Below are 17,163 nucleotides of genomic sequence, written 5' to 3'. Positions count from 1 at the left end.
AATGGGTTCTGCTACTTGAGATGTCTTTGAGCCACTCACATATCTGTGAACTTGTTCCATATGCTTGTACCTTCATTACAAGCCTCCAATGGGGCATTGTGACAAATGCTTTCCAGAAATCTAGTAATATGGAATCTGCCTGTTGCCCTTCATCCATAGTTTGCAGTATATCATGTGAAAAAAGGGCAAGCTGGGCTTTGCATGAGTGATGCCTTCTAAAACCTTGCTGATTTGTGGACATAAGTTTCTCAGTCTCAAGAAAGTTTATTATATTCAAACTGAGAATATGTTCAAGGATTCTGCAGCAAACAGAAGTTAGGGATAATGGGCTGTAATTTTGCGGGAACATTCTTTTTCATTTCGATAGACTGGAGTAACCTGCACCTCTTTCCAGTTGCTTGGGACTTTGTGCTGGGTGAGAGATTCATGGTAAATGCAAGCTAGGTAAGGGACCAATGCTATAGAGTACTCTTTGTAAAATCAAACTGGGATTCCATCCAGATATGGTGATTTATTTTCTGTCAAATCTTTCAGCTGTTTCTCTATGCCAGGGATGCTTATTATTATGTCATCCATACAGAAGTCTGTCCAATGGTCAAATGACAGTATGTTTGTATGATTCTTGTGTGTGAATGATTTCTTGAATCTGAAATTTAAAACTTCTGCACCGAGTTCAATAGTCCTATCCACCTTATTCCAGTCACATTACTGATGTATAAATTGAGGTATAACAACTTACTGCTAGTTGGCACCAGTTCTCACCATGTTTGGTGGATCCATTCCCATAGCATTGCTGGTTCCATGTGGTTGTAAACATAGTTAGCTTTTGCCAAGTGCAACATTCTCATCACCTTCAGAAATTTTGGAACTGTTGCAATATCCCAGCAGTGTAATACCAGGATAATGAGCATACACAGTTGTTGAGCTTTGTTATTGCACAGTCTCACCAGTTTCTGAACCTAAACTGACTTATCTTTCCTGTAGAGACATTTAATCCTACAATGTAGGCTTTTACAGCTGGTGTCTTTGTCAGTTAAAACTTCTGGGCTGAGAGGGCATGGTTGATGGTATAAAACTGCTTCCTGACATTTCATCTCCAGCTGTCGGGGACTTTTTCTGATATACAATGGCTACTGCCACTAAGGCTTGAGGGGTTCTCACATTTATAGAGTGCAGAGGGGACACCATAATCCATCACGTGATGCCAACTATGTGACTATGTCTGGATGGTATCATCATTCTCGATTAAAAGTAATTGATTGCCCTTCTGTTGACATCAAGTCAACATCCATATTTTATCTAACTTCAAACCTTCTTGACCATATTATAAATAGGATAGAATGCTGCTCACCATATAGCTGAGATGTTGTGTCACAGATAGGCACAACCAAAAGACTGTTAAACTAGTAAGCTTTCAGCCAAAAAGACCTTCATTTGAGTTAGACAACATACACACATGCAAATGTAACTCACACGCACACCAACCTTGTTCTTTTCTGTTAAAATTATTATGCTTGTTATGAATCTCTATTGCTTCTCTATATATGCATCATGACACTGTGGTGTTGCTGCTAAAGTGCTCATTTCACTAAATTACATTTCATGGTTCCCATCTTGAAGAACACGTTCTGCTAAAGCCAATTTTTTGGTATGTGCCAGGTGAGAGTTCCTTTTGTGCTCAGCTATGCAGATTCTGTCACTTCTTTTTGTGGTTTCAATATACACTTGTCCTCAACTGCATGGAATTTCTTACACCCCAGCTGTTCCTAAGCAGTGTTGTGGATCTTTTACCATTCTTAAGTATTCATTACTCTTCTTGGTGGGCATAAAGATCAGTTCAACCTTATACTTGGCCAAGATTTTCCCAGCACAATCCATAATTTTATTAATGAATGCAAGAAAAGGTTTTCTAGATGGCAGCCATTAACGCTCAGCTCATCTGACCTCTTCTCCTTTTTGATGGAGTGCTTGATCAATCTCCTTACTAACATATCCATTTTCCTTTTTTTGTCTGAGCAGCATAAGGCTACAGTCAAGAGAAATATCTCCAGAAAAAGCATCCTAGCATATAAATTTATATACGACATTAATAAATTTCTCTTTTTCAAAAATACTTTTCTTGCCACTGACAGTGTGCATTTTATATTCTCTCTGCTCTGGCCACATCAGTTATTTTGCTGCCCAAATAACTAAATTCATCGAGTACTTTTAGTGTCTCATTTGCTATTCTAACTACCTTAGAATCATCTGATTGAATTCTATAGCATTGTATTATCCTTGTGTTATTTTTGTTCATGTTCATCTTATAATCTCTTTGCAAGACATAATCCAAGCTGTTCAGCAACTCTTCCAAGTTCTTTGCCATGTCTCACAGAATTACAGTGTCATTAGCAAACTTTGCTGTTTCTTCTCTCTGAACTTTAATTGCTTTCCAAATTTCTCCCAGTTTTGATTTATAGCTTGCTCAGTGTGCAGATTGAATATCATTGAGGACATGCTACAATTCTGTCTCACTCCCTTCGCAACCATTTCTTCCCTTTCACATCATTCTACCCTTATAGCTTCACTCTGATTTCTGAACAAGTTGTAAGTAACTATTTGCTCCTTTCATTTTATACCTGCTGCCTTCAAAATTTCAAAGAGTTTAGTCTATTGATGAAGGGTCAGTACTGCATCATGTGTTCTTGCATTTCTCTGCACCACAAACTTACCTTTCCTGACCTCAGCTTCTACCAGTTTCTCCATTATTGTGCAAGTAATTTATATCAATACAGTCATGACTTGGGATACTGATGTATCAGCAGTATCCACACCTGTCAGCATGAGCCTTCTTTGAAACTGGAATTAATACATTCTTCTTGAAGCCTGAAGATATTTCCTCTGCCTTGCATATCTTGCACACCTTGGAATAATTTTGTCAAGCTTGGTTCTTCCAAGCCTCTCAAAAATTTTGAAGAAATCCCATATACTCCAGGGATCCTTGTTTCAACTTAGGTCTTTCAGTGCACTGCCAGCTTTGTTCTTACAGTATCATATCTCTCATCTCATCTTCAGCCTACTTCGTCTTCCCTTTCCATAATATTGTCCTCAGGTTTGCTTCCTTTGAACAGGTCCTCCATATAATTCTTCCTCCTTTTAGCTTTCCTATCTTTACAAGTACCAGCTTGCCATCTGAGGTCTTGATAATCATATAGCTTCTTCTCTATTCCCCAGAAGTCTCTCTAATCTTTTCATAGGTAGCATCTACCTTTCCAGTAGTCATGCATGCTTCTACAGCCCTCCATTTGTCATCTAGCTATTCTTGTTGAGTCATTTTGCATTTTACATCAGACTCATTTTTTAGACGTATGCATTTTCTTTGATATGTTTCTTTCATGAGTAGTAAAGGACATGATTTCTAGTTATTAACATCTTTTTCAACATCCTTCTTCTGTAAGTCTTAACATCTCTCATGAAACATATGGGGTTATATTTTATTATGTTATGTTATGTAATTGTCTACAAAGAGTATTTCAAAGGTTTCACCATAGTTTCATCAACATACTTTAAGTTTGCACTGAGTTTTGTATCTTCAAAAGCTTTCCTGTTCTCATTCTTTCTTCTAATAATTTATTTTTGTTTCTTTATTAGCTTTCATTTACTTTATATTAACAACATACTGATATCTGGAGTACTTTTGGAGGGTTATAACACTTTTCTCTATCCAGAACACCATTTAAAGATATATTAAAATTCTGTATCATGTTCACTTTTTCTTTGAAGATATAAGCAATTATCTCATCATTGCACAAGTTCCTCAATCAATTTTTTTAAACTTTGCATGAATATTTTAGTCTATTACTTAATGTTATCAGGCAGTTTCTTTTTCTCATAATTTTATGATACATTTCTGAATATTTTAGCCATACACTTTCTAAGTTTTTTAAATGGATAAAATCTTAATGCCTAAGTTCTCTCTGTTCATAATTTTGCAGTGCTGCATAACACTTATAAATCCACAAAGGATTTTCTTTCTAAGTTGTCATCACTATGGTTTGCTCAGCAGACTTCTGGATCATTTTAGCCACTTCATCCTACCTTGCACACATGAGCAGATGTGAGATACCTTCACCAACACATAATTACACAACACTTGTTCAGTAGCCTATTGCATCATTCTCAACACTGTCCACAATAAAAATTTACCTGTTAACATATATAGGATGATTCAAAAGTAACTGCACACACTTCATGGATGTACTGTATGAATCAAAACAAGAGTAAAATGTGACATACAGATTTTTCTGAAAATGCTTTATTTCCAATTTATGACACATAATATCATTTGTGGTAGGAATTACATTGTGGTGCCGATGAGGTCGACACCAGTATCAATCTGAGTATTGTCTTTGAACTAAGCTAAACATTATCTTTGTGCAGTTCTGCCATCCAGTTCTTTGTAAGCCTTGCATGTGTAAAGAGGTGAATAAATGAACTCCTGATAATAAGGTGTTGTTTGGTATAACTGACCCAAAAATCCATCTCACTGGTGACCCCGAGTTGTAACGTCTTCTGTTTTTGCTGTTTTACTGTGTCCGTGACCTACGCGTCGGTTATTTTCACGTGTACTACATCAACACAACATTCGAACAATGGCTTTGGCCCAATACCTAACGCCAGATTTTGTAATCGACATGCATCGTGTTGCGGGCGATGTACACCCACCAGGACTGCAACACGAAGCCTCTCACTCGACGATTACGCCGATATCGACAGACGTTTTCGAGCCTGCAACAATAAGTGAGTTTAGGAGTGTGCATGACTCCAGCTATCAAATGTCTTTGTTCCCACCACATGTGCCCTCCCTCATCGACGGTGCAGTTACCTCTTATGGATCTCCGTGCAGTGCAGGACCAATGCCGATTTCTGCAAATGCTTCGTTGGACAACCTACCACCGCCAGGACAACAATTTGCCATGCCGCAATCCGTGCAGTACCACGGAGATTCCTGCCATGTGGCCAGAACCGCTTTGTTCACAGATCAACCTCCTCAGCATCCGACCACACCCACGCCTGCCTCGGTTCAGCATCAACACATGCCTTCCTGCTTCGATACCTCAGCCTGCAACAGGAACAATAACTTGTTATCTGTGCCTGACCTCCATCTCTGTCCTACTGCTACGTCTCAGTGTTTTGTGCCACGACATTCACCTTATCCGCACACCGTTTTGAGTGGAGTGACTATGAACAGTGAACATTCACACAGCCCGCACCTCCGCAGCCTCCCTGCATCACGCGGACGGGGCCGTACTGTACCGACTGTTCCGCTCGCTCAGGGAAGCAGTAAACAAGCAGCTGGGACGTCACCGGCTCCGCCCATGGACACGCCCCCTCCTGCAACTGAACCTGCTGCGACCACCGAACCTCGGCCACTGCCTCTGACAACGAAGTTTCCACAGGAAATGCTACCACACTACCCATACTGTTACTTCCACACACAGTTTGGTGAGAGGGCACGAAACTGCAACCCACCCTGCTGCTTCCCAAACGCTACTCGCAGGTAGGTCCAGGTGCTGCCTCCTGCGCACAACATGACAGGCACCTCCCAGTGCTCCATTCTGTCCGGGAACAATCTGAAATTACTGACGACTTTATATTAAAGACATTTCGTCGGGATACTTTTTCCTAGCGGACACAGGCGCTGATGTTTCGCTGCTACCTACGTCCTTAGTGTCGTCGAACATCCGCCCTCATCATACTTCACTGCAAGCCGTGAATTCAACTAAACTACAATGCTTGGGTTCAATCTCCCATGTCGTCACACTCTGCGCAAACTGCAAACTGGAGTGGACTTTTTTAGTGTGCGATATTGAGGAACCTATACTAGGCATTGACTTCTTGCGACACCACAAACTTTCACCAGACCTAGTGCGAAACACTGTGTTTCATCACCCATCCAAAACTCACTTCCCCTGTGCTCCATTGAGCAAAACCCCCCCGTGACATGTGGTTCGGGGCTCATCTCATCCATACATACTCGTCTCTGTCGACGACGTTACAAGAAACAATGCACAAGTGCCTTGTTGAGCTTGAAAATGTCGCTCGCCTATTCAAGGAAAACTTTGAGCTCTCCCTCCGGCTCTACGAAACTCAGCTCCAGTTCTCCGACGCAGCAAAGGAATTACAGACAATGCAGCAAGGGCAAAGCAAGGTCAGTAAGTGCACCAAATCTGCTTGTAGTCCCAGCAATCGAGCCTCCATGTGCTTACATCCCGCTACCCCTCGCAACTGTGCTATCAAGTCTACCATAACGTATACTGACAGTTCCACAGGACCACACCCCCCTAACACCACAGCATTTGACACTCGGCTGGACACGAGTGCACCTGCGTGACAACCGTCACGTGTTCCGAACTGACAGCTCCTACCCCTCCCCTCACGGACAGCGGACAGCACCTCAAACTATGCAACTTCGGCTCCTGCGCACTGCCGTGCGACCGCCACTGACAACACAGACAGTGCACTCGCACCTAGCGCTTAGCACGCAACCGTGCTGTCACAGGCCGTGCCCGCCGACAATGCACTCACTAATGGCTCACGAGCTCTACCGAGCTCACCCGACCGCGGTGCCATTGCTTCGGGCCGGTGGCCATCTTGTCACGTTGACTCCTGGGACACTTCGCCACCTCAGCTCCCGTCAGATCCGCCGAGTGTCTCCGAACACCAGGACCACGCCTTGCCTGCCCCACCCGCCACACATTGTAAACAAACAGCCCCCAGTGCCGCCGGCAACATTTCCGTCATCACCAACGGAACAGTTCACAAGCTTCGCCTCACACCAGGCCTCCCGATCTCCAGTAAACCACGTCGACTTTGTCCCGAGCGCCTCTCTGCCCTTAAAAATCAGATTTCTGAACTTCTAAACTCCGGTGCCATTGTACCCTCTGCCAGTAGCTGGTCTATGCCCATTCATATGACACCCAAGAAAGACGGGTCATGGCGCATGTGCGGAGACTACCATCGACTAAACACACAAACAATTATGGACACTTACCCCATACCCAACATTGCCGACTTTACCAGTTCCCTCACAGGTGTGACCACGTTCTCTGTCATTGACTGTAAACGGGCCTAGCACCAGATCCCCATGGGACCTGAAGACATCGATAAGACAGAAATCACCACCCCAATCTGGTTATTTCAGTTTCGATTCATGCCCTTTGGTCTGAAAAACGCAACCCAGACCTGGCAATGCTTCATGAATGAAGGGCTGCGGAGATTCAGGTTTGGCAGGCACACACTCTTCTGGATCTTGGACTGTTCCATGGACCCCTGCTATGACTGACTCTTTCACCGCCCTCAAAAGTCTTCTTGCCGAGGCCTGCAACATCACGCATCCTCATCCCAATGCACAGCTTTTCATCACCACAGATGTGAGCAATACTGCCATCAGCGCTGTCCTTAGCCAGACAATCGATGGCCAGACTTCGTCTCTGCAGTTCTTCTCGCGCAAGTTCACAACGCACAATGGAAATATTCCGCTTTTGACAGGGAGTTGCTCGCGGTCTATGAAGTGATCAAGCATTTCAAGACTGACGTTGAGGGACACACTTTCTATGTTTTAACGGACCACAAGCCCCTAGCTGCGGCCATTACAAACCCGCCCGGCATTCGTGCGTCCGCCCACCTTGTTGCGGAGCACTTTGTGTGGAGAAATATCAACAAGGACTGCCAGCAATGGGCACGCTCCTGCGTTGCATGCCAATGCTGCAAAGTACACAAGCACACTTCACCCATCCTCGGAGCCTTTTCGATCCCTCCTGGGTGTTTCTAAGATATTCATATTGACATTGTCGGCCCTCTCCCCACCTCTAAAGGCTTTCATTATGTCCTCTCGTCTATCGGCCGAACAACTCGCTGGGTCGAGGCTGTCCCCCTCCCTAATATTACGGCAGAAACTGTTGCTTGAGCTTTCGTCGAGTCATGGCTATCGCGTTTCAGATGTCCAGCTATCATCACGACTGACCAGGGCAGACAATTTCAGTCAGCCCCGTTCAACGAGATTTGTAATATCTGCGGCATCCAGTGCATCCATACCACAGCATATCACCTGCAAAGTAACGGGCTAGTTGAGCGCTTGCACCGCAATTTGAAGGCGGCTCTTCGATGCCACGACTCTCCACTGACGGAGGCCCTTCCCCTTGTGCTACTCGGCATTCGTGCGATCTATAAGGAAGACCTCAAGGGCACAATAGCCGAGTTCCTATACAGCCAGAACATTGTTCTCCCCGGTGAACTTGTGAGCCCTTCCGCTTCTCTCCCTCATTCTGACCTACCTTCCTTCGTGGACTGTGTCAGATGCCACTTCATCAACCTATGCCTGCCAGCCACTCCCACCGTAAGGTTCACATCCCGAAATCTCTGGACAATTACGAATACGTCATGCTCTGAGATGACACTGTCCGTGCTCCCCTCCAACCTCCATATACCGGCCCGTACCTAGTTCTATGGCGCTCAGCCAACACCTATGACATCCAGATAAAAGATTCAGCTGTTACAGTCTCTCCAACAGACTTAAGCCTGCTCAGGTCGAGCACGCTTCTACCCCCCTTCAGGCCACGACCACGCCACTCACTGTCGTGGCTCACAACGCTCCGACCACTCCCTCTACGTCGGACTTACACACTCGGTCGAGTGACTTCCTGCTCCATTCGTTGAGCTCTCCTCTGACCTCGCTCTCTACTGCGGTCTCATGCACTCCATCGAGTGACCCCATGCTCCCCATGTCGAGCTTACCTACGATCACGCCCTCGCCGCTAGGCCCTTCGCCAGTCCCTTCGACCTCTCCCCCTTCGCCTGCCTTGCCCTGTTGAGGTTTCTCATGCCCCCCCCCCCCCCTCCCATCTTGAATGTGCCCTCACTCAAGGTGTGTGTGCCTGTTCCCCTGGACATAATCCACGACACATCTATAATACTGTTCATCGTGTGTTTCCCTTCATCCGGTGCTAATGACACAACTTCCGCCATTCCCTGCCACCTGGTGAAATGTGTTTCCCTCTCGCCCGATGTCAACCTGGACATGCTTCGTGTGATCGCTATGCCCACCGGAGACATTGTCGTCGTCGCTCTGTTGCCCCCACAAACCGCCGGCCTACCTGTCACTGCACGACCAGAACACCCAGTACGACGCCCGGTGCACTTCAACGACTTCCAGGTTCAGTGACCGGACCTTCCTTGATGACATCTACCCAAACAGCTCCCCAACAACGCTGTTGAGCTGACCGTGGTCCAGCTCCTGCTGACCACCCCTGCTGACGCCGTAGTCACCCCCCCCCCCCCCCCCCCGGCCACTCAATAGTACTCCATACTGCCGTTCTTCGAGGTCGACACCAGTATCGATCTGAGTATCATCTTTGAACTAAGCTAAACATTATCTTTGTGCAGTTCCACCATCCAGTTCTTTGTAAGCCTTGTTTGTGTAAAGAGGTGGATAAATGAACTCCTGATAATAAGGTGTTGTTTGGTGTAACTGACCCGAACATCCACCTCAACATCATGAGCCTGCAGAGGCTATTGGTATGTCGTGTTTGCCTGCATATTGACTGATGTTGCTTTGTTGATGGTGTACCTGTTCATTTCAGTCAGGAGACAAGAGAGTATGTCAAAGTTCTTTATCCCAATAAGTGTGTAGGTCATGCAGGACCAGTTGCTTGACCCACCAGATCTCTGGAACTTAACATCCCGGACTTCTATCTTTGTGTCATCTCAATTAGTTTGCGTATGATGCTGGAATTGAGAATATAGCACAACTACAGCAGCCAACTGAAAATAGCTGTGCCACTGTGAAGAACGAGATGAACAGAGTATGCAACATTCTGAGTGCAGTAATAAGTCAAGCACACCACTGTATTCAGTAAACAGTTGAGTTGAATTTCAGTTCCGTTTGTGTCCTTGCTTTCTGAGCTAAATTAATTTTGTGTGCACTTGTGATCTCTAATCTGTTGCATAACTCTGAAATAAAGCCATTTCAGAATAAACTTTATTTAATGTTTTATTTTTATGTATACATTACACCCACGAAGTCTTACAGTTACTGTCGAATGACCCTGGATATTTCAGTGGAGCTGTAATAATCAGCTGGAATGTTTCCATGTGTACAAACACTAATTGTACTATGGTGACATTAATGAAATTAAAATAAAGATTGATGTCCATAAGCATGTACTATAAAACATCTTTGAGATATGTATGACACAAACAATAACTGATGATGTTCAGCTTCAAATATTTTAAACACAATAACAGTTTCCAAATATGTTGCATATTGCTCCTGGGATGCCCTAGATACCTAGCTATGAATGTTTTATTTGTATCTTAGCTAAAGTTTAAAGGGTAGATTCTTAAGCAAAAACTGTATGTAGGTACACAGTTTTAAAAGAAAGAGATAAACCAAAGCATTTAGGACAACAAAGGCTTTGAAGAATAAAAATAAATGAATCAAATCATAGATTAACTAATCTAGAGAAATTTTATGGTCCATGATAAAATAGTATTAACATACCATTAAGTATCATTTCTCTAGAAAAGTGAGTAGTAATGTAAATAAAAGACTTGTAATTTTGTAAAATGTAGATACAAAATGAAGCTGTAACCAATTTCTCATCACCACTGTCATGCCATATACGTTCAGTAGACTCGCCTTCAAACTTTAAAATGTATAAAATAAACACTGCACAACAATAAGTGCAAGCCATATATTATAAGGAACCACAAAATGCGACAATACTTGTAGAGATCAAAATTTATCAATATTTTTGCTGATAGACAAAAGTTGCAGTGAAGGATAAGGAATAAAAAACATTTACTGAGGAAGATAGAACAGCCCTACTTCTTCTGATATCACTGCTAATAAACACATTACACTATTCTTCAATTTTGATCTATAGTGTCTACATAGTATTTGCAATAGCATAAAAATTCTTAAACAACAGTTATTATTATTATTATTATTATTATTTTCGATTATTCCCATTTAAGAGAGCGTTTGAACTTGAATTCCTTTATGATGATTGTTTATGTTTTTTCTGAGCCCAAATTTTCTTCATGTGTTCACTGTGTTGTTTCTTTTGCTCCGCTGTCCATTTGCATCCTGTTCTCTTCTGTGTTGTGGTGTCAAATTTATGTTTTTTGATGATGTTCCTGAATTCAGTTCTATTTTCTGCATAATTTACTGTTATGTGTGCTTGTCTGAGGTCCTCTTCAACTTCTTTTATCCATTTTGTTTTTCCCCTGCCTGAGTTGATGACTTTAAGAATTCGCTTTGAAATTCTGTTTTCATTCATCCTGTGGATATGTCCGTAGAACTGCATTCTTCTTTTCCTTATTGTACCTGTAATCTTGTCTGTGTATTTATATAATTCTGATGTTGGTCTCTTCTTCCAGATTCCTTGCTCTTGTATCGGGCCAAAAATTTTCCTGAGAATTTTCCTTTCTTGTTTCTCTATTTCTTTGATTTTAGTTTGCCCACCTATTTGTGTTGTTTCAGATGCATACAGTGCCTCCGGAAGTACGACGGTGTTGTAGTGCCTCAATTTTGCGTTAATGGATATGGACTTTTTGTTATAATAGTTCCACGTGAGTTTATATGCTTTCTGTAGTTTTTTTATTCTTTCCTCATTGGCCTTTAGGTTGATCCCTGATGGCTGGATGATTTCTCCCAGGTACTTAAAATGTGGTACTTGTACAATTTTCCCATGGGTTGTCACAATAGGCAATTTGTCTTGTGGCACTCTTTCTATGTACTGGTACGTGAGAAAATATTCAGTATTTAAAATCCAGAAGAACCATCTGCACTTAAAATATACTAGTACCTCATTCTGCAGCCCAGAAAAGAAACTTTGAATACTTCCAAAATTTCATAGTATAGGGAATATTAATATGCAAAAATAAGGTTCTTATAAGAAACAGAGGTTGTAAAATTAGTAGGATGTAAACACATTTGAACCATTAATGGGAAATCCTGTTAGTAAAATATTTCAAACACAAAATCTTTTCTAAAGCAATTTTGGTTGGCTTTGTTAGAAAACATTGGTTAAATATGTTTGCTTGTAAATCCACCCACAAAAGTGGAACCCAGTATCAAAGCTGTTTAAAGAATGCACAGCTGATAGTTAAACAAAATAATTCTATTTCTAACTCTGTAGAAGTATTGCCAACAACTCCTGTCTTTTATGCTATTATCAAAAATGCAAGTGATTTGTATTTAAAGATTATGTATTAATTTTTAAAAAATTCTTGCATGAGCCTGTGAGATTACACTTACGCTTCAGTGCCAACAGGGCTGTGAAAACTTTAATGGGTGAAGAACACTCTGTTGGCATGAGCAGAGTCTATCCTCCCTAGTACAACAGTCAAAGGACTGAAGAGTGATGATTAAGAGACTGGGAACTCCCAAAGATAAATGCCAATGTGGCACCTTTCCACAGAAAATGGCACATCTTGGGAGTAACAAAATTACTTCTATCTGTAAACGTATGGAATAAATTATACAAATAATACAAGCACACCAATTTCACCACATCAATGTGATGAGTGCAGCATGACTAAGATTTCATCTGCACTCCAAAAACCCTGCATGTAGGGAAACCAGTGATAACTCAGATGAAAGACAAGAAAGTCATCCACAATAATATGTGTGTGCAACACAACCTTGCAGCAAATATACTATGGTTGATACCCCCTTTAACTGAAGCATGAGGCATGAATCAAACATTATACTTAATTAATGATGAGAATAAGTAGCATATATATGATTAATTCTGGCCATAGTGCCAAACGAGTGAGGCCAGTAACAATTTTGGTTGCTACATTAAATAAAACCATAATAATTATTTGCATGTAGAGTGTAATATTGTGAATACAATAGGGATAAATAGCATAATTTAGTTTTAAGTGCATTTTTTGTCATTTAGATTAACTTTTATTTAAATTCTGTTTATTCCTCAGCCAGACATGTAATGTGAGGTACAAAATAATCAGCATACTTACTTTGAGTATAAGGTTAATGATATCACCTGGAATACTAAATGTACATTGATGAATATAGACTTTGCAAAGGTAGCACAACAAGCCACTAGGATTGGTAGGGCAGCACAGACAAATAGGAGCAATAAGTTATGCTCTGGGGGTGGAGGGTGGGGGGGGGAGGGCGATTTGTGGACTGTGCAATGGCTCGTGAGCAGTATTAGCAGCAAGGTCAGAACCATCATAAGCCATTAAATGTGTTGGAATGTGGTACATTTATATTGCTAGTATCAACAATATCAAGAGGGATATACACACAGACACAAAACAATCAGTCAGTTCCTTGCCATTTATGAGTTCACATTAGAAAGAGAGATGTACATTGTATTTAACTTTTATTTAACAAATACTATTAATAGGTAGCAGAGTACAGTTGTTTAATAAAAAGGAAATTTTTATTCAAAAATGAAGTGATAAGCTATGATCTAAAAAAGAAATCTGTAATGCAAAAAGTTTGTTTTGCAAAACTGGATGTAGCTGACACCAAGATATCAGTGTTTGGTAGAGAAGATTATGGAAATGGGAAACAGCAAATCAAGTATGTGAAAATGACGAAATGTTATACAATGTTTTCAAGAGTAAAAACAAGCATGGACAAGGAGGATACTTGGGAAGAAGAAAATGTGACTGCAATGAAGTACATATGTGGAGCAATTTCAAACGAGCAACTAGAATTCATGAGAGATAAGGAAACTGCATTTGAAATAATGAGAAAGTTCAACAAATTATACTCAGAGGAATTGACTGCACTGCAAACTGCTTGCAGAAACAAATTGGACAAACTGAGATTTAAAGACAATTCTTATATGGCAATACTCTTCATTATTTTTGAGAAAAAAGTGAATGAACTAAAATTAGAGTGCAAAAAAGTAGCAGAAAGGGAGAAGTTAAACAACAACCTGAGAACTTGCCAGAATCTTTGAGATAAATCATGGACTTGATCAATGTTTCAAAAAAAGAAGATCAAAATGGTCCAAATGGCTCTGAGCACTATGGGAGTTAACATATATGGTCATCAGTCCCCTAGAACTTAGAACTACTTAAACATAACTAACCTAAGGACATCACACAACACCCAGTCATCACGAAGCAGAGCAAATCCCTGACCCCGCCGGGAATCAAACCCGGGAACAAATCAAACAGAATTGTATGTTAAAAGCAAAATTAAAGTGTTTGATTTAAAAGGCAAGAATGGAAGTGAGGATACAAAATCCAACGCATTTCGTGATGAAAAGGAAACCAGTTTAAGTTACCAGAAGCAGTTATGTTATGGATGTGTCAAACCACGACATTTCAAGAGGAACATGTGCCAGCAGGAACAAGCAGAGATTCATGGACATGTGGTAGTTGGCAATCTGAGCCAAGTAAGCAGGGTAGTGGGGATAAAAACAGCTGGTCATGTGGTTGAAGTAAACAGTGTCATTCCAGAGGTGGACATCATCAAAGACACAGAGGATATCAGGAGAACAAAAAAAGCATAAGCAGCTTTGTAACAGACGTACAACCTACAGTGACATGTAATAATGTTGAGCCAGGTAACAATGTACACATTAATTGGTTATTAGACAGAGGTTGCACAAATCGCATTGCTAATAATGACAATTCTGTTTCTGAGTGCGTAACTTTAAAAGACTCTGTGGATGTAAGTTATATGGATTGTAAAGTTCTGGAAGATACAAAAACAGGAGACACGGCTAGTTATTTCCCAGTTTATAATGTATTTTACATCAAAGAAAATCGATTAGTTATGCTAAAGTGGCTGAAAAACAAAATTATTATGCAGGCAATATCTGATTTTTTTTTAAGGACAATAATTTACTTGTGAGTGTTTTGAAAGAAGATAGGTTGTACAAAATGACAAGTAGAATTTATAAGAAAGAGATTAATGTAAATAGTGTGGGTAGTAAGGATACTATGTCAGCAAAGCAGAAATAGCATCATATACTTGGAAATGTAAATTTTAACAATCTGAATGTGTTGTGTAAACATCAGTTAGGAGGTGGATTGCCAACCAATATAGAATCAAAGTTTATGAAGTAACATTTCTACTGAAAATAAAATGCAAATTTTACAGTTTCAAAACAATAGAAGCAAAACACAATAAACATTAGAGATTATTCATACTGATATGAATGGGACTCATTCAATTCATGGTTTGCATGGGTAAAGATACTTTCTCACTTTTCTTTATGATAAAGCACCTAGACTTTACACTGTCAACTCTAAAAGTCAAGTTTATGAATGGTTTGTGGAATACAGTAGGACAAATGGAGATCGGGCTGCTGCTGGAAGCATGACCAGAGAGCTGAAATGGTTAAGGCAACAGCTCATGACAAGCAGGAAGTCTGGGTTTGAGTCCTGCTCTGGCAAATATTTACACTTGTTTTGAAATATTCTACAGCTGATGCAAAACCATAATCCCAATTGATAAGTCCATTATTAACTGAATGCTGCTGTTGATCATCAACACACTGCCTCAGACACAACACTGCAGTATTTCATGCTACAGCAAGGCAATGATGAAAGGAAACATTATCTTATCCCACATGGGAATCACGGTAACATAGCGTGAGCAAAACGGAGAATAGACACCAGGACAAATTGACATATTGGCATATTCTCAGATAGCCACAGTGGTTAAGGCAACCCCCTGCGACAAGCGGAAAATCTGGGTTCGAGAACTGGTCCAGCATAACCACAATTTTTAGGTGCATTCTTTAAAAAATGGTTCAAATGGCTCTGAGCACTATGGGACTTAACATCTTAGGTCATCAGTCCCCTAGAACTTAGAACTAGTTAAACCTAACTAACCTAAGGACATCACACACATCCATGCCCGAGGCAGGATTCGAACCTGCGACCGTAGCAGTCGCGCGGTTCCGGACTGCGCGCCTAGAACCGCGAGACCACCGCGGCCGGCGTTCATTCTTAAGTAATGAACATAATCTGATGGTATTTTGCATTCTTCTTTGTTTTCCATTTATCAACATATTCCCAATTTTCATAACCACTTCTCAATGTTCTGCTTGTTTAACAGAATATTAGGAAATAAATTTCTATTTTACAAACTTTTAACGTTACCTGACAAACAATAATGGGATGCAGCTCAAAACTGCTGTAATAAGTATGAAATAAATCCAGTTTCTCAAAAGCCAAGCTAGCAATATTATGGTGATAAATCCAAAAGCAAAACAGAGAGACGATCTAAAGTTGTTGGCTGATCGATGCTTGACGCCACATAATTCTATTCCTGAAACAAAGAAAATAGAGAGTTTAATGTTAAGTAAACCATAACTAAATCATCTATAAGGCAAAAAATAATGTTATAGTGAAAATTCAACTGAGAAAGTCATTAAAATTAGTGGGAAACATAAAACCTGGTAAATACTCTTTATCAGGTGACACAATTACTACTCCTTTCTTCAGGGGGGAAAGGTGTATTAGTGAAGATTAAAAATGGAATTTTTGTGGGATATGGCTGTGGGAGCACACAGAATACTCAGATAAAATGTGGTAAATATGAAGGAGAAAGTATCAGAGAAAGCAGGAGGTCAATAATTAAACATCTGTGGGTGCTATGCCAGATTCAGTCAGACATGCTGGAAGAGATGGATTGAGAAATAAGACAGATTAAAACACAAAAAGTAATGCCAAGAGGGAAGAATAATGCAGTTAAGGAACAGAAAGCCAGGAGAACAGATAGTGAGAGGAAAAAGAAACGTATAGATAAATAAAATAATAGAAAAATAAAGTAATAATGCAAGTAATAATGATCCTGTGACAAAAACTCACATGTTAGAAATAAATAATTTTTCTAAATTACTTACTTCGTCATTTACTAATTTATTTTTATTTTATTTTTATACCTTCTCATGACTGTACACTGAAGCATCAAAGAAACTGGTACAGGCATGCATATTCAAATACAGATATATGTAAACAGACAGAATACAATGCTGCAGTTGTCAGCACCTATATAACACAACAGTTGTCTGGCAGCATTGTTAGATCAGTTGCTGCTGCTACAATGGCAGGTCATCTGGATATAAGTTAGTTTGTACATGGTGCTATAAACAGCACATGAGCAATGGGATGCAGCAT

The 17,163-nt window shown here is 40.8% G+C and overlaps 1 protein-coding gene across 1 annotated transcript in view; it reads right to left on the bottom strand.

Moving 5' to 3' along the window:
- Positions 1-17,163, bottom strand: part of LOC126249494 (solute carrier family 22 member 7-like) — a 136,323-nt gene that overhangs the window by 53,866 nt on the left and 65,294 nt on the right. The window contains exon 4 of the mRNA XM_049951146.1: positions 16,144-16,312. Coding sequence (XP_049807103.1) covers positions 16,144-16,312 — 169 coding nt within the window. The remainder of the gene's footprint in view (positions 1-16,143; positions 16,313-17,163) is intronic.

This window comes from Schistocerca nitens, chromosome 3 (genome assembly GCF_023898315.1).
Source record: "Schistocerca nitens isolate TAMUIC-IGC-003100 chromosome 3, iqSchNite1.1, whole genome shotgun sequence".
Taxonomy (NCBI): domain Eukaryota; kingdom Metazoa; phylum Arthropoda; class Insecta; order Orthoptera; family Acrididae; genus Schistocerca; species Schistocerca nitens.
Note: the sequence above shows the minus strand (reverse complement) of the source record. Positions and strands in the feature narration are given on the sequence as shown.